General features: G+C 36.7%; 1 protein-coding gene across 1 annotated transcript in view; it reads right to left on the reverse strand.

Annotated features, from left to right (window-relative positions):
- Positions 1 to 382: 382 nt before the first annotated feature.
- LOC110039311 (callose synthase 10-like) overlaps positions 383 to 19,149 on the reverse strand; it is a 207,574-nt gene continuing 188,807 nt past the window's right edge. Inside the window, 8 exon segments of the mRNA XM_020744331.1 lie at positions 383 to 765; positions 1,617 to 1,799; positions 1,904 to 1,954; positions 14,210 to 14,329; positions 17,872 to 17,974; positions 18,132 to 18,290; positions 18,386 to 18,474; positions 18,551 to 18,664. Coding sequence (XP_020599990.1) covers positions 529 to 765; positions 1,617 to 1,799; positions 1,904 to 1,954; positions 14,210 to 14,329; positions 17,872 to 17,974; positions 18,132 to 18,290; positions 18,386 to 18,474; positions 18,551 to 18,664 — 1,056 coding nt within the window. The 3' untranslated portion in view covers positions 383 to 528.

Raw genomic sequence — 19,149 nt, forward strand, 5'->3', positions numbered from 1 at the left:
TTGAAGGGAGGCTAAACTTTAGCTAAAATATTATTTTATTGTGGCACTTACATTCTAAAGTTCTAATAAGGTGAGAGAGATGAATGCCATGCTTTTTCGAACTTGCACACGATAAATCTGAAGAAGAGAAAACTACAATAAAAATAATACTAAAACGGATCATTTACATACATACCACACAATTCTTAGTTATTTACGTATATAACCTCAGTCAACAAGAAACATAGCCGCTATTAATTTTTTAAAAGTAAAATACATCTTTTCATACATAGGTTCATGACACCTAATGTTATAAGTGCAGACATAAAAATTTAGGAATTAGGTATGTAAATATATAAGAATAGAGTGGTATGAATGTAAATTTCCCAGATAAACAAAATAAAATAATATAAAACAGAACCACTGGTTTAGAAAATTTGGATTACAAATCTATACAAAATGAGTTTAGACAAGTCTCCCTTCAATCAGCTACAGATGGGGCGACAAAATGCCGGCAAAACAGGAAAAAGAGGGTGCAAAATGGAAAAATTAGGCTTGAACATTAGCTTTGTTTCCAGCAAGAATGAGAGAGATCTCCAGGCCTCGGCTGAAAGCTTGGTTGAAAAGGAGGCGGGATTGGAAGGTGGAGATGAAGGGGAACCATGAGAGGAATGCCACAGGAGCAAAAATCAGCATCCCCATCCCAGCATCATACATCCGAGCGACCTCTCGCACAGAGTCCCACAAGCCCAAGCTTCTCACCAGCCATTTCCATGTGATTGCAATCTGTGAACGTCATTTAAAATAATTTGTACATATTCTTATGGTGAAATGGTGAAGAAATGACCAAGGTTGTAAGATTATACGAGACATTGAACCGGAAGGAGAGGTTTAAGATGCAATAGTTTAACCGGAGTTGTACTGTGATGATTTAAAAAATATTTGTATTATTGAATATAACTTAAATAATATAATAATATATTTTTATCAATTCAATAATTAATATTTTAATTTAAAATAATACTTTTGAATAATTTGAATCATATTCTAAATTAAAAACTTGAGACATTAAATTAGAATAATTTTTAATTTAAATAACTTATTTTTAGCCATTTGATTAAAATCAAAAGACTAGATCATATTTGAACCTACTAATTCTTTAAAAATTAGACTGGTTCACTGTTTAAATCCTGGTTCTATGCGGAAATGGTTTTGAGTTTGGACTGAACCAGTTGAATTAACATGTCAATCATGAATAGGCCGATCGGTTCTGATTTTTAAAACAATGCAAATAACAAACTATATAGCTTGGTTTATCTAATCTTTGGAAAAAGACAAACTATCTGAAAGCAAACTTTTTTAAGCGAGGAAAAGAAATGGGCCTTTCAAGTATTTTGCATGGCAAAGCTTTCAGAAAGTGAATCTTTTATCTTGAAATTTCTAGCTCCATATTCTGACACAATCAGTTTCAAAATATCATAAGCAATAATAATTAGTAATTCAAAACCGTAATGGAAGGTTTTCTATGATTTAAATGTTTTGAATACAAGCTGAAAAAAGATGGATAATAAAATAATTTCATGGCAGAATTTAATACAACGATTCAGAAAGTGTAGAGCTGATGGTAGAAAACTTACGCATAAGATTGCCCAACCGGTTGGTACGAATGCGAGTATGCTTGCAAAAAGATCGGCGACAGATAAGTCCGTCAATGCCACGAATAACACAATTGCGACAACAATTCCAATTGAAGTTACGCCTTGTATAAACCTCAACAGAAGCTGGAGATTGGAAGATTTTCTTGGACTAAAGGTAAAAACCTGCAATGCCACAACAATTAACCAAGCAAGCAAGGAGAAGAGATTATCAAATCTAATTTATTTTAGAATAAAATAGTAAATAAAATTTGAAATAGTATTATTACCTTGAATATCATAATAAAGATAAGGAGCACAACCCAAGAATAGCCGTATATCTGGAGGGACGAATCAAACATTAGAAATTAGATTAAGAAAATTGACAAGGAATTTAATGGCAAAAAAGTCAAAATACATGCAATTTTGCAGGTAAAAAAATTAGAAAAAACATACAAGTATAGAAGTCAGGGAAATAAGCATCACACAGAAACGCATCTACTATTTCAGGCAAAAACTAGGGGAAATTACATACATACGAATCAATTCCTATGTATTCACAAATCTAACACCTAAATTTTACTTTTAACATTTATACCAGCCAAATCTTTCATAACACATAAGAAAATACAACTATTTTAACTTATAAAAGGTGAAATCTATCTTTTCATGCTTAGATAAGGTGGCATGTATGTAATGATTGAAGTGTTAGATATGTAAATACATATTAGATATGTAAATACGTAAGAATTGAGTGTTATTTATGTAAATCTTCCTAAAAGCTATTGTTTAGCACCACAGGACCACGAAAGAGTGTCTGGGCAACATATTTGTAGTTAAATAAATTCACTCTCAGATATAACATATTTATGTAAATCATCCTAAAAGCTATTTCTAATTAATAGGCACTATTAAAGGCCATTCTACTGTTTTTGTGGGCCATGTGTATTGGGAAATTTACACAAAGCTCTGAATTCCAGTAGCATCAAATAGAAAATTAGCACAATATTCATAAATTAAACTCCATCAGCTTATTTGTGTTGTTACTTAATTATCTTGATATACACTTCTTCCTCAAGATCCTCACTAAGAAATACATTTTTAACATCTAACTGATCTAAAGGCCAGTCCTAATTGACTTCTAATGACAATAATACTCTTACTGTGTTGAGTTTCAAAACTAGTACAAATGTCTCCTAGTAGTCGATCCCCCAAAACCGAGTTAACCCTTTTGCTATAAGTCTAGTGTTGAATCTTTTTTGAACCCATCTACTTTATACTTAACAACGAATACTCATTTGCATCATACAAATCTTTTACCAGGTGGCAGATTATATTTAACACTGAATACCGATTTGCACCCTACGGTTCTTTTCCCAGGCGACAGAGTTGTTATGATTCAGGTACCATTCTTTTCAAGGGAAAAAATCACTTCTTCCAAAGCCTTTTTCCAAACAGGAATAGATAAAGCCTCTTGGATTGAATTTGGGACTTGGGACGTCATCCAAATTCTAAAAAGGATTTGTAAAAGAATGATAATTTTCCATATGTCACAAATTTTTCTATAGTGTTTTGTGCATTCTTGTGCTCCATTTTCTCTTGGTTCTCATGATGTGTTGACCCAACCATTGAGTGATTACTTGGGAGATGCGGGAAAGTCTCCCGCACTGATGTGGGACAACGCAAGAGTAGAATCGCACAACCCTGGATAATGCACGAAGTTGCGTGTGGTTTGGACCGGCTCAAAATAGAGGTGCTAAGGGCGAGCCGAACCTTCTTGACCATGGATTTTCTGCGTAATGGGAGTGGGGTCCACTATGTAGTTACCTTTATATATGTTCTCTGTGTTTTAGGTTAGTTTTAATAAGTTCTGTATCGAGACAGCTGCTGACGTCTTCTCTTCTCTTCAAGGGCTGTATATAAGAATCGGGTGATGCTCCGACTGTATCTCGCTCCTGAGTTGATTATTATCTTCCTATTCCCTTTTGCATCCTCCCCACATCGCTCCCAACCGCCCCTTCGCTGCTGCAACCGCCTGAAACATCCTTGTTTGCTATTTTCCTGTAGTTTCCTCATTGCTGCCGCCCAGGACAGCCCTCAATTTGTCTTCTGACAGTCCACCACATACCCCACCGTAGTTCCAACCATCCATAATTCCCACCATCGCCATTCCAACCTTCACCTTTTAGTGCCCCTGCTATTTAAGCCCTCCATACCCACAACTATGATTGTTCTAGATCTCCATCTTTCTGCCCCTTGCTGCAATCCCCTTTCCCTCGTTGCCGTCAACTGGAATAGCTAACCCGCTGTTCCACGAGCACTCCCAGCTGCCAGCCGCCCAAAACCATTCCTTCTGTAGCCTTACTACTTTGAAAGACATCAAAATTCTCCCCACTGCCGTTCTGATAGCTCTCGACCACCTCTAACCACTGTTCCTCCACTTTCCAGCCCACCTACAACCTTCTCGCCATCTTTCCAAGTTCCTAACAGTCACTGCCACCTCCCAAAATTCACCTAGCCGCATGTAGTGCTATTATTTCCATTTCTCTGTGTTAGTAGTAATTGCCAATTGGTTTTGTCAATAATAATGTGTATCAAAGTGTTGTTTGGGTTAATTCAAGTATCATTGGGGTGTGGTGTTCTGGTGATTTGCATTCTTGATTATGCATGTCCCTTACATGCTCCCGAGATTTTTTTTTTAATTTCTGGTGTACACATCACGTTCTCGGTTCTTAGTGGGAGCTATGGGAGGATTTAGTGTAGTAGTAGATTCATTTTTAGATTGATTTGTGATAGTGCGGACAAGAGTGAGTTCATCAGGGATAAAAGGGAGGCAAGGTTGAGATTCTTGAATGGTACCCCAAATTTGATATTCTCTGTAACTCTCCCCCTGAATGTTAAATTTGTAGTATGGTTGATTTTCAAAGAACATTCATGGAGTGTTTATGAAGGTAGCATTTATACCCCTTTTTGTTTGAAGAGTGACCCAAAAAAATGCATTCGATTGAACTGAGATCACTTTGGTTGGATGTGGTTGATGTAGGTGAACAAAAGCGATGCAACAAATAATATTTAGTAGTAGGTTAGAGGTGAATAACTGAATGTGGGGGGAGGAATTTATGAGGATGTTGTGAGGTTTGCTAAATTTTAGCACTTTCCTGGTAACTTATTTATGAGATAAGTGGGTGAGAATTGTATCCCTCAGAATTGAACGGGCCACTTCGAGGAGATGTCTGTTATTTCTCTCAACCACACCATTTTGTTGGGAGTGTGTCAAAACAAGAACTTATATTAAAGATATTATTTATAGATAGATACGGGTCGAGAGTGGAGTTGTCGTAGTCTTTTGCATTATCAGTATTGAGAATATGAATTTTGCTCTGAAATTGGGTAAAATTCATGTTGTAAAAGGTTTCAAATATGTTCTCAGTTTTAAAATTTTCAATCATGAGAAAAATCGAAGTGTTTTTGGTGTGATCCATCAATAAAAGTGACAAACCACCTAGCCCAATTTGTATTTTTTATTTTTGAGAGTTCACGAATATCACTATGAATCATGGAGAAGGGATGAGTCGGTTATTATTTAGACTTGGGTACACTTGTGGAGTATGTTTAGCAAGTTAGAGAGTTTACACCGAAAGAATTAAGATTTTTGTTAATAAATAAATGTAGATAGAATTTTTCAATATATTAGAAATTAAGATGACCAAGATCAAAATGCCATAACATACCTTGACTCTCATGAGAAAGTAACTTAGATACAAGACCTGACTCAAAGGATTGTGAATGGTGAGATGGTTCTTTTGAAGCAGGAGTCCTACCGAGCAGATAAAGTCTAAAATAAAAATCAACACTTCAATTTTATCGAGTCCATCACTTGAAATTTACACAAATTTATGTAGAATTTAGTAACACAGTTCATATTACGAGTAAATTTACTGATAAACAATAAATCGCAGTTCAATTTAGAAACATAAAGCATAGATTGAAGAATAAGATCCTTTGTGAGTTTCACACATCATTTTCCTTCCACAAGAGAGAAAGTTATTTGTGGTTCTAACTGCAACATTATTTTTGCAAGAATGGAACGATTGAAAAGTAGTGATATCACTTGTCATGTGATCAATGATCCAGAGTCCATTATTTAAGGTTGATTCCTCCTGTTGATAGCAACAAGAGTAGATAGAAAACTACCTTGATGTGCTAGAAGCTGGTAGAAGGCTTAGAGAATTGTCCCAAAAGCCTTTGGAGAGCTTCAAGTTGTTCGTTGCATAATTGACTACGTTCATGAGGCTTGCCTCCCTTTGATGTCGTGTTTGCTTGATTGTCCTCATCACCTTTAACTGCGGGGCTTCCAATCTTTCATACTTTCCATAAATTTTCCAATACTCTCCTTTAGATGATCAAACTTCTTGCAATGTTCACACCACAATCTGTTCATCTTGGATTTGTTATCCTGAGATGATTTGTGAGTGAATAAATCCGAGAAATCAATGTTTGATGTAGTGGGATTACCTGCCATAAGTTTCTACACGCCCTCTTCTCTTCATACTTCAACAAATGCTTCACAAATTGAGGGAAGATGTTTGATTCCCATGATTCTTCCTGTAAATTCATTAAGTTCCTTGTTGAGTCCTAGAAGAAATTTGATGGTTCTCTTCCATCCAAGAAAGATTTAGAAAAGCCTTGTGAGCAACTCTATGTGTATATTTAATATATATCTATCGAAAGTCAATATTTTGGAGAGAGTGTTGAAGTATTGAGTAACATTCAACCCACCCTACTGGAGATCATGTAATCCAATTTCAAAGTCAAACAACTTAAACGTGTTATCAACACTTGAATAGGTTTCCCTTGCGGCATCCCATATTTCTTTTGCCATTTTGTACAGGAGGAAATTTTCTCCAATTTTCATGGTCATGGAGTTGACAAGTTATGACGTGATCATATGTTCTACAATCTTCCATGTTCAATGTTTAGGATCATTAATTTTTGGTGCAGGATTTTTTCAGTGAGATGATCATCTTTTCCTTTACCATAAATGCAAATGAATATAGATTGAGACAATTAGAGGAGATTGTTATAATGCAACTTGTGATTGACGGTGTAAAAAGAGATTTTAGATGCTGCCACCCTTGGTTCTAGTTCAAAAATAATTTCTAAATAGGAAGTAGCTTTCAAGCCGTCCACACAGAATTTCCATATGAGGGAGACTGTGTCATCGACACAGGATTCACACTAGAGAGAGTGTTTATCATCAACACAGAGGATTTTCACAAGAGAGAGAAACTGTCTATCACTGACACATGATTTAAGCTAGAGAGAAACTACCTGTCGTCAACACATGATTTTCAATAGAGGGTGGAAAATCAAACGAAAGGGTATTAAGGATTTTCACTAAAGGGATAAAATCCAATTGATGAATACTCAATCTGGTATTTTAATTAGATAAAAAATCCAAGGCTTCCCTTTGACAGAGAACACCGAGTGATGCCGCGGCTAAGGAGAATTGTGGTGCAAGAAGAAGAAGGCACAATGGAGCCGTTGGATCCTGTAGCGGCAAGGAGAGGGTCAGAAGCAAGACTGAGAGCCTGCAAGCTACTTGGAGGAATTCTGGGCTGTAGGGAAGATTCTAGATGTTGGACGGTTGAAAGAAGAGCTAGCATTTGTTTCCTTGCTCATACCATATGGAATTTAGAAAGAACTTTTTCATAGGAAAAACTCTATAATATTCTCATTAAACTAATAACTTAGACCAACCCTCGTACAATTGGAGGAAAAAATTCAATCATCATGATAAAAATGAAAGAAATAAAACACAATAATGGATAATTAAATGGAGGATAATTTACGCCTCTCAAATTTAGCAGCGGACCAACGATTTCCTAAATCGTGGATAGACCCATGTGGTCCACAAATATTTTTGATGTTTTGTTGCAGGTATGATGAATAATCGTCATTGGAGCAAAATAATTGTGGATGGGCCCATGTGGTCCACAAATACGCTAATAATAATAATAATAATAATAATAATAATAATAATAATAATAATAATAATAATAATAATAATCACAATAATAACATTAACAATAATAATAATAATAATAATAATAATAGTAATAATAATAATAATAGTATCTACAAAGGTATGCTTTAAGCTCATTTCTAATTTGCCTCGAACATCATTGTTTCACAAAGTATCCATGCCACGTTAATGCGTGTAAAGGTATATTTAGCATTTTAAAAGTAAAAATGATGCTATTTTTAATATGATAGAAAAGATTTGGGCAGTATAAATGTAACAAACAAACAATAGGTGCTAAATATGTAAATACATAAGTATTGGGTAATATGGAAAAAATATGATGTTTGCTTAGTCATACACGTGGTTTAAACTTATGTCTTGAATTTGATTTGAAGGCGTAGAGTTAACTAATTTTATAAAGTATTTATAGGTTTATTGGGCGAGAACCAATATTTGATGGCCCACATGGTTTTACACCTTATTAAGTAAATAGTTGAAAATCATGTCAATTTGAACTCACAGTAGATAAAATTATTATGTAAAGAATTTTTAAAGATTAAGTTGGGTTTTGCCATTTAGTGGCCTTTTTTGGTAAATATATACCATCAATTCTTCTCTAGAAGAGTGTATTTCTCAACTCTTTACCTTCAAAAAGAAGTAATTCACTCTCATTGTTTCTAAGGATAACTAGATTTGCTAGAGAAAGAAATGTCTTCATAATTAATAACATTAAAAAGTGTAGCAACTTGAAAAGCTTAACTAGGTCTCACAGAATTGGTATTATATATTGTTAGAATAGAACCCTAGGTAAATCTTATTGAAGCAAGGAAGAATATAAATACTCATTACTAGATATACTAGTAAGGAAAGAAAAAAAAAAGAACAAAGAGAAAAAAAGAAAGAAAATAAAAACAAAACAAGGAAATTAATACATAAATTTGTATATTAATGTTCTAATATTCTAATACTACCAATACTACCCCTCAGGTTGAAACCTCAGGTTGAAACATAGATGTCAGTCATGTTCAACTTGAATTTGAAATCATTGAACTGTAGACGAGAAAAGTTCTTGGTGAGAATATCTGCAATTGACCACCAGATGATCCAAATAGAACACAAATTTCCCCCGAATTGAGCTTTTCCTTACTGAAGTGACGGTCAATCTGAACATACTTGGTGCGATCATGCTGGACCGAGTTGTGAGCAATGCTAATCGCAGCCTTGTCATCATAGAAAAACTGCAGGGGAGTGTGGACTGTCATACGTAGTCCGTGGAGCATGATGCATAACCAAAAAACTTCTCAAATTCTCAGGGAAATGGACCAAAATTTAGCTTCCAAACTTCTGCAAGCAACTACAGACTGCTTCTTGCTTTTTCACGTGACCAACTTTTCTCATACAAACGAGCAGTTCCCCAAGGTAGATCACCAATCATGGACAAACCCGGCCCAACCCGCATCTGTGTAAATACAATAGAACGAAGTGTGTGGCAGGAAAAAAAACAAACCTAAGCCCGGTGTGCCTTTAAATAGTGGAGAATCTAGTGGACAACTTGTAGGCGGTGCTCATAGGGATCAAACATGAATTGACTGACTATCCCAACAGCGTGAGATATGTCGAGGCGTATATGGGCAAGGTAGATGAATGTTCCCACAAAGCGCTGGTAGCAAGTTTTGTTTACAAAAACTGCATTGAGAATATCGGAAAGTTTGTCATTGAAATCCTTCGGGATAGCCACTGATTTGCACAGGAGAAGATTGTCCTCAGTTAAAAGGCCAATAAAATATTTTCACTGAGACAGACAAATACCCTGAGATGACCGATCAATTTCCATGCCTAAGAAGTACCAGAGAGATCCCAAGTACTTCATTTCAAAAGAAGTAGCAAAAATACATTGAAGAGATTCCAATGCTGGTAGATCGTTACCTGTAACTACAGTATCGTCAATATTGACGATAAGGATAGCTACCTAGTCGCTGGAGGAATGCTGGAAGAAGAGAGTATAATCCGATTGAGCTTGAGTGAATCGATGGCCCACCACAACCTTAGTAAATTTCCTGAACCATGCCGTGGTGATTGCTTTAATTCATAAAGGGATTTTCGTTGCTTACATACTTGCCTCTGAGAGGCAGTGTTGTCAGAACCTGGAGGAAGAGCCATATACCTCCTTTATAAAATCGTCATTCAGGAACACATTCTCAACATCAAGCTGGAATAAGGGTCAATCCAGATTCACTGCAAGGGAAAAGAGGACTCCTCATAGTCAACTTCGTAGGCCTGTGAATACCCATTGGAGACCAATCATGCCTTGTAGCATTCAAAAGATCCATCGAATTAAACGATGCTAAAAATCCATCGGCATCCAACCGCTTTCTTGTCCCAAGGAAGATCAATAACGTACCAAGTATGGTTCCGCTGAAGAACATTCATTTCCTCCATAACAGCAGCATTCCAGGCTGGGTCGCTAAGAAAACCTCAATAGTACAGAAAGGCTGATGATTGGTTAGGGCTGTAGTAAATGCTCTAAAGGTTGAAGATAATATGGGAAGAGAGACATAGTTTGTCATGGGATAGAGAGAGAATATCTGATTTTGTACTCTTATATGGAGCAACAGTGCTCGGGATGTAGTTCAAATGGGATTCAGGGTCCAGCAAGGGGTTAGTGAGCTCCAGAGTAGATGCATTATAATTAGTACGTCGAGTGTAGACACGGATAGTGGGAGGATGTGCTAGTGGAATCAAAGGGATAAAGGGTTCCTTGGTGGTGGGAGAAGTGGCTGGAACCAATGAAACAGAGGGTTCCTCGATGGTAGGTGATGTGGGGGAAAAATCCACAGGAATAAGGTAAGGAATAATGTCAAAAAACTTTAGCTCTCCTTCATTGGAGGCCAAGTTAGGAAAGTAGGGAAGAAATGAGACATCAAAGCTCACATAGACCTTATTTGTGGTAGGGTCAAGATATCAATACCTCTTTTGAGTGGCAGAGTATCCGATAAAAGTCATTTTATGGACTTGAGATCTAATTTAATATGAGTTAGAACCGTGTTCCGAAACAAAGGCTATGCACCAAAAAAATTTGGGATCTAAAGTGGAGAATACCCGATTGTTAGGAAAACACGATCTTAATACGGCTAAAGGGGTACGAAAGTTGTGAATTTTTAAAGAAACTCTATTTATGAGAAAAGTGGTGGTAAGTGGGTACGAAAGTTGTGAATTTTTAAAGAAACTCTATTTATGAGAAAAGTGGTGGTAAGAATGACAACATTTCAAAAAGATTTCAGAACATCAGAGTGAAACATAATGGAGCGAGTAACGTCGAGAAGATGCTAGTTTTTTTTCTAGGCTACCCCATGGAGAATGCCCTCACTTACCAAGAATTCTCCTAATATAGACTTAAAAAATTCACGACCATTGTCAGTCCGAATGACTTGAATAGGAGTTTTGAATTGAGTCAACATAAAGTTGTGGAAGATTTTGAAAGTGACAACAACTTTGGATTTATTTTTTAAAATATAGAGCTACGCCATCCGAGTGTAGCCATCAATCAAAGTAATGAACCACCGCTTATTGGTGTAGCTAGGAGTGCGGGAGAGTCCCCATAAGTCGTTGTGAATAAGAGAGAAATGAGAAAAAAATGTGTAATTATTGTGTGGATAAGAAACACGGTGATGTTTAGTTAACTGACATAGTTCACATTTGAAATTAGAAAGATTTTTATTAGTAAACAACAACAGATATAATTGTTTTAGAAACTGGAATCTAGGATGACCCAAATGACAGTGTAACATAATAGGACATTCGGTGGGCTGGGATAAACTGCAACTACTAGGTGGAGTGTCCTCATTCTTCGTGCTTTTCTCTTAGAAGAAGTAGAGTTAGCCTACCCACTTAGCAGTTCCAATCAACCTCCCCGAATGACGATCCTGAAAGAACAGATATCAGAAGAAAAAAGAGCAACGCAATCAATGCCATAGTCAACTTACTGACGGATAAAATATTACACTTCAACAGAGATACATGTAACACAGATTCTAGAGTTAGACCTGTTGTTAAAACAACAGATCCTTTACCAACAATAAAATTTTGCGACCAATTAACAATTTTAACAGTATTATTTTTCGAACAAGAATAGTATGCTAAGAAGGCTTGAGAGCTTTCAGTTATGTGGTTCGTGATACATGAATCAATGATCCATAGACTAGAAGGGACAAAAGAAATGAGTGCCATAGGATTGGTACCTTGACGAACGTGGGAGGTTGACAGGTCGAAAGAGAGCAAACTATATCCAAACAGTTTGATTAAGTGCTCCATTTGACTTTTAAGAGAATTAGAGGATTCCAGATTGTTTGGGGAAGATGTTGGGTGTATTGTGTTGGATTCAAATACTGTGCGGGACTCTTGACAACAGAAGTTTTGGCTGAAGGTTTGGATGCAGGTTTTCCATGGAGCTTCCAACACTTATCATAAGGGTGACTAGCTTGAGGTTGAGCATTATTAGAGATTAAGGCGGATGTTTTGACAAAAGTGGAAGTACCAAGCATGACAAGTCTCCGACTCTCTTAGTGATGAATCTCAGTGAAAGTAGTGTAAGTGAAGAGGATCCCGACCAAGAATATGACCCTGGACTTTGTCAAGATCATTGTTGAGGCCTGTTAGAAATTAGAACATGTGATCATTTTCTACATTTTTTTGGAAAAGAGACAGGTTGGCTGGAAATTTTTAAAGGTCGTCATAATATAAGTCGCATTCCATCCATAATGCAATTAGATCATTATAGTACTTATAGTACTGTGTCATGATCCTGAATCATTATTTTGCCTCACAGATTTTCTTAGACATCTCATAGAGTTAGTTGTAATTCCTAACATCTGAGTAGGTATCACAGACAACCGTCCAGAGGGCACCTATGGAAAGAAGAAACGTATACGATCAACCAATAGAAGTCTCCATAGAGTTGATCGGCCACAACTAAACCATGGAATTCACAACTTCCTAAGCTCCATACACCGGGTCAGTTTTTGGAGGTTAAAAAATCATACCAGTAAGACGATCGAATTTCTGATACCCTTTGATGAACACAAATACAGAATGAGACCATTGAAAAAAGTTACTAACATTTAGTTTATGAATTGTGATTAAGAAGTTCATGTTGTTTTTCTGTTTTCCGATCTGCAGAGGAATGAATGTTGGAATTGATCCTTCGGTGGAATCAATAACACTTTCTGATTACAACTCAGTGCTGGAGGAGTCCATCGTGGTTTCGATTGAGACAAATAAGATGTTAGGTTGTTGAAACATCATAAGGTTCCAACTGCTAGAGGGAAGGTATATGGCCTATGGAAGAGGTTCTAGCAGGAAGAGATCTTCTGGTCATTTGGGAGAAGGTTCCTGCGATCAAATCTGAAGTTGAACCCGTGATTCCTGCGATAAATCTGGAGGTGACCACCAGACAATGGCCAACTGGGAGAACGTTCTTGTGATCAAATCTGAAGCTGGACCCGTGGTTCCTGTGATAAATCTAGAGACGGGAACCTGGCGATCAAATTTGAACTTGGAGTCAGGAACCTGGCCACCTGGAGACGGGATTCGAAAGACAGAAACCTGGAGAGGGTATTAGGAGAGAGCAGAGATCTAGCCGACTATAGTAAGACCAGATGTTCCGACGGTAGGGACCTGGACTTAGGGTCTGTTTGGGGCAGCAATAGCTTATTGAATAATCTGCTGATAAGATGATTAAAAATAATCTATTGATAAGCTGGGTGCGGTGACTATTATAAATTTTTTTTTTTTTGGAAAAGCCAGGCCATTGCCAATAAGCTCCCACCGCACCTAGATAGGTGCGGTGTGAAAATGCTATTTTCTGGGTTTTGAAAACGCATAAGCTGTCAAAACGCAGTTTACCCAAACAGGCCAGATGCGTTTTCAAAACTCCACCGCACCGAATAAGCTGCCCCAAACGGGCCCTTAGGCCTAGCCGACTGCTAGGTTAGGGCCATGAATCTGATACCATGTCAGAATAGAACTCTAGGTCATTAAAAGATCCACTAGTAAGGAAAGGAATAAAACATAATAAACATAAAAAAAGAAAACAAAATAAAAGCAAATCAAGGAAATTAATACATAGATTTACAAATTAATATTCTTATAATTTTGCTTGATATATTGATAACGGCAAGATAAAACTATTTACATAAGTTAAAAAAAGTATGACTTAAGAATCCACACCCAGGGGCAAGTTTTAAATACGTACCCAAAAATTACTTCTAAGTAGTGAATCAAGAGCAGTCAGTCATACTGGCACTCTACATGAAGTAATTCAATACATCTTGTATTAAAACAAAATACAATCCTCTACACGACCAATTAATGCCATGGGTTGCAAAATGAAAAGCAGCAAGGAAAAGCGAGGAGTTCACCGAATGGAGTTCGTACTATGGAAGGACATTGTAAAAATTTTTCTTCTTAAAAAATATCAGTAAAGCTAGTGCAAAAGTAACAAAACTTCCGTGAGCCGCAAGATTAAACAACTTGAGCAGACAAAGAAAACCAAATCTAAAAAAAAATTACTTACTGCAAGGGAAGTATCATTTCCCGTGAGATTTAGCTTGTAAACAATTCCATACTGAAATATAAAAAATCTAAGGCTCAAAATTGTCTCCAGGATACGTCCTCTCAATGTTTGTATATGCATCTGCCAATCCAAACACATGGAAGAAGAGGATGAACTCATTGTCACATTAATAACATGTGTATAAAGCTTCATGATATTCATGCTATAAATTCCCGATTATTCAAAAAAACTTTCAATTAAAGCAAAAGTACACGTAGATAGAGATGGTACTTAGGTTAAGTTTGCAATAGCATGCTTTATGCGCTAACAAAATTTTTATCTGTTTGCAATATCATGCTTTATGCTCTAACAAAATTTTATCTATTAACAACACTACTATAAATACAAAGGGTTTACTTCCAGCAGAAAAACATCTGCAATGAACTAAAACATTAGGATCAAGAAGACAAAATTACATTATTTGGATGAATCATTTCATAAACATAGTTTGAGATGAAAAAGGTAAAATCAATCAAACTAAATTCCTATGACAGAGAAAGTGTTTATCACAAAAAAACAACACTGGAAAGAAGACAATTTTTACAAAAAATTAAGCATAGGTTAGGAAAAACAGTTTAATTTCTCCTAAACCATTACAGTAAAAGTTTCTCGTGGGGAGAGATAATGATACTGCTTCACATGGTATAGAAGTAAATTATTTTTGGCACCAGCCTACTAATTAATGAATAAGATGGAAACAAATTGAGCAGAAAAAAATAAAATAAAAAGATGCAAGAACAAAATAATGATCATAATAGCTTGTTGTATATCCTCCATTTAAGTAACCATGACCACATTTATACTCTTAAACAGCCACCATTCAAAAACTTGAGCGAAAGCATAGGATGTGATGACAAAATCTTTATTCTCCACTGCCACCGAAGAGGTAATTACTTGTGGCTGCAACTTAATTTCAAATCACTACTTATTTATATTGTAGTCTGGAGTTGCAATCGAGGGTGGTTCTCGATTACTTAAATTCCTACATTTAGTGGTTGGAGACAAAGTAAAAGTAGATTTGAGAAAGAATATGACACAGAGGTGGGAAAAGGGAGAGAAAAACAGAGGTGAATCAAAAAAGGAAATGAATGAAATATAATACGGTATAGAGAGAAATTTGAAGAATGAGGATATGTACTTGAGATATAAAAAGATAGGGAGAGAAAAAATTAGCGGAGAAGTATATGAAGGATAAACATGCAAGGAGGGAATCAAGCTGAAACAGATCAAAAGAGAGAGAGAGAGAGAGAGAGAGAGAGAGAGAGAGAGAGAGAGAGAGAGAGAGCTTGAACAGGAAGTAGCGAGAAAAGGAGGGCGATTGAGAGAGCAAATTCGATCCAATAAATCATAGTTAATAAAAAACAAGCCCTTGGTTCCTTATATAGAAAACCACCCTTGTGAATGATACAGAAGGGTTCAGATGAATTCTCTAAATGAACATAGTTAACATGTCTGCTAATTGCATCAACAGATCAAGCCAAAATAGTTCTTTATCTTGCCATCACTGAAACACACATCTTATACAGATAATTACAATCCTTTGGTAGAAATCTAAAGCTAACCGAAACCATTTAGCTTCAATAATTGATGATACCAAAGTTAACCCAAACCACAATAGGAAAAAAAAAATTGTTACTGACAACAAATAGACAGTTACACCCAAAAAACTTAAAAAAGAAAAAATACAACAACACGACACCCGAAAATCTAAAATAGCAACTGACACGATACAAACACTTAAAATGGGGTGGCTCTTGGGGTGGTGGTGGTGATCGTCAAGGGTTTGGAAGGTGGTGGGATGCTAGCCGAGATGGTTGGCAAGCAGAAAACAACATGGCAAGCACATGAGCACATGACATATATAGACGTGGTACGATTATCCGATGGCTGTCACATACAAAACACAAAATACTTACCTCAAAATCTTAATGCAACACATATATAGGAAATAACGAAAAAGAAATGAATGATAATTTGAAAGAAAGAATAAAAGATGAAATCAGGATTGAATCAATCGATCTCCCCATCTCCCAAGATCACAGTAGTTGCTTGGCTTTAGTCCCACAATCGGATTGGAGCGCTCCCGCATCAATCTCCTAAGGTTGGGGGAGCTTCGACCTCATCCGTCAAAGCCTTTGTATTCTAGTAGTATGGAATCAAGTCAGATAGGTTGAAGGTGGCGGAGCTGTTGCAATCTCTTGGTAAGCCAATCCTATAAGCGTTGTCATTCCTATACACATCCTAGTCAATGCGTCGAACCGCAACCGTAAGGAGCAGTTGGAATTGCGGGAGAGAGGATTTGGAAGGGGAAGCGAACAATATAGCTTGTGGGGAAGCTGAAAGAAGGCGAAGTGATGACTACGGCCTGCAGGGGAGCTGCAAGGAAGAGGTGGAAGGAGCAATTGTAGGAGTGGCCTGCAGGGGAGCTGCAGGTGGCTGAACGGCTACGACAACTTGCTGGAAGAGGAGGGGCAGTGGCATGCTGATGGCTGAAGGGTTGTGGAAGCTTGCAGGAAAAGTAGGAGGCAACGACGTCCTGCCGTAGGGCTGGGAAGAGGGTGGCCAACAATGAGAAGGGTGGAAGGATAGATATATATCTTGGCAGAGTCGAGCTACAGTCGGAACACCTATGGAGATGATCACCACCTCAGATGATGGACATCTAGAGCACTTCCTCGATGTCAGACACAACCCTCGTAGAGAATTTTAAGGTAAAACCTGAATTCAGATTTCAAAACAAGATCTCTAACTCTAAGCACATCCTTCTCCATTTATAATGAGACTAAGAATTTATTTTAGGTAATTCTTAAAATAAGAAAAAAGAATTAAATCAGGATTTCAGATTTAGAAAAGAGAAATAAAAAGTTCAGAAAATTTGATTTGGAAATTCAATTTAGGAAAGGGATTATAATTGAAATTTGGATTTAGACATTTAGTTTAGAAATTAAGTTTAGGAAAGAGATTATAAAGGAAATTCGGATTTAGGAAAGAGGAATAAAATGTTCAGAAAACTTGATTTGGAAAGGCTTATATTAGGAAGGTGAAGAGGGGAAGGGGAGAGAGGGGAAGGGAGGAGAGCAGCCCGCCTCCCTTTGAGGACCGGTCGGTCCTCCATAGCCCCCGCGTCACTTATTCTCACAGGAAAAGAGAAGAAATCAATGACGATGAAACCAGCTATTAAAAAAAAAAAAGCATATATGGGGAAGAAAGACAACCAGAAAGGAAGAGCAGCAAATAGGTGATGTGGGTTAAAGTGGAAAGGATAGAGAGGGAGAAAGAGAGAGACAAAGACGACGAAACAATTGGTTGGGAAAGTAAGGAGTGCATACTACGTTTAACTTGCTTCAAAATAGGTCAAACTTGTTCAAATTTTATCTGGGAGTGGCATAAAAAGGTACATCTTAAAAGAAAAAATGATTGGAAAGTTAAGGAGAGGGTTAATCTATACTAACAAAAACATTCTTTAAAAGGGTTCTACAATGAAGTATCATCATTATTATCAATTGTCCTCATCCCTAATTGAGATCTACCAGACCACAATTTATTTTGAAATTGGAACAATTAAAATACAAGTAGATACATCAGAAAAAGCATAAGCATTTAGTATTAAAACTGTTACATGCCTGTTCCTCATCCCACCAAGATTCCCAACTGTGCTCCCCTTTCACACCAACTCCGCCTTTGTAAAGAAGCCAGCTAGTCCAATCATCAAAATCCTCAACAGTCCTGATAAATCCACGAAGTAGTAGTTGAACCAAAATCAACTTACACTTGAGATAAGTTTTATAAAAAGAAAAAGGCAATGAAGCAAATTATCAAATGAGGAACCAATGAAAAAAAATTTAAAAAAAAAAAAAAAAAAAAAAAACGTGTTAAATCGTACTTCTGCCACTCAAAGCCGGAGGGATTAAAGAGATAGGGGGCAAAAAGCCATGAAATAACAAGGAACCAACTGCTGATAGTGAGAATTATAAATGACGATGCACCATTCTCTGTGTAACCATATGCTATGTAAACAATGAGAAGCAGAGCAACCTCAAGTCTGCAAGATATAAATTTGCGGTTATCAAGGACAAGGCACAAATTGAAAAGAAAGCAATACATTGTCATGAATGAACTGATTTCAAAAGTACTCACGCCTTGACAAAATGGCTTCTTGAATAAAGCCTATAATTCTCAGCAAATTTGATGTGGCGGACAACAAAACCTCTTCCAGTTGCTCTATACTGTAGAGAAATGAACTTAATAACTAATAGTTTCAGAAGGCCTTATTAGTACATCAACTAAGTTGTAATCACATACTTTGGCACCTCCATGAAGGATTGTTCGGCCAAAATAATGTGTTCTGGTTCCAAGCGAAAATGTAAAGAAAACTGCACACAGCTGCAGTTGCATGATAACAAAACTAAATAAAGCCTGCAGAAAATCAAATTCAGCAAGTCAAACAGCTTGAAGGTAAGAAAATCAAGTCCGACAGCATCTAGTATTTAGCAAGGAAAGCAAAGAATAAATATTCTATATAAATTTACTTCTCTGGGGTAACTTTGCATAGCCTTGCTTAAAACCTAGTGCAACAATTTATTAATACAGGTTTTATGACAGAAAAGTGGGAACATGAACAACTAGTGACAAATTGTTTACAACTAGGTAAATTAAAATAATCAATGTCATTTTCATGTTAAATGATCATAATAAGAGAAAATACAATAACAAACAGATGTCCTTACAGGAAAGAAGAGGGAATCAGCCTCCAGCCACAAAAGTGCGCATAGCTCTTAGTGTTCATGATATCAACATCTCGTTAATGCTTGTTGAGTTGCATTAGGAGTGATTGGAGCCCAATCAGGTCTAATGAACATTTGCAACCCTTCTCAGATAACCACCTTAGCCTCTCACATAAC

Source organism: Phalaenopsis equestris, unplaced genomic scaffold (genome assembly GCF_001263595.1).
Source record: "Phalaenopsis equestris unplaced genomic scaffold, ASM126359v1 Scaffold000002, whole genome shotgun sequence".
Taxonomy (NCBI): domain Eukaryota; kingdom Viridiplantae; phylum Streptophyta; class Magnoliopsida; order Asparagales; family Orchidaceae; genus Phalaenopsis; species Phalaenopsis equestris.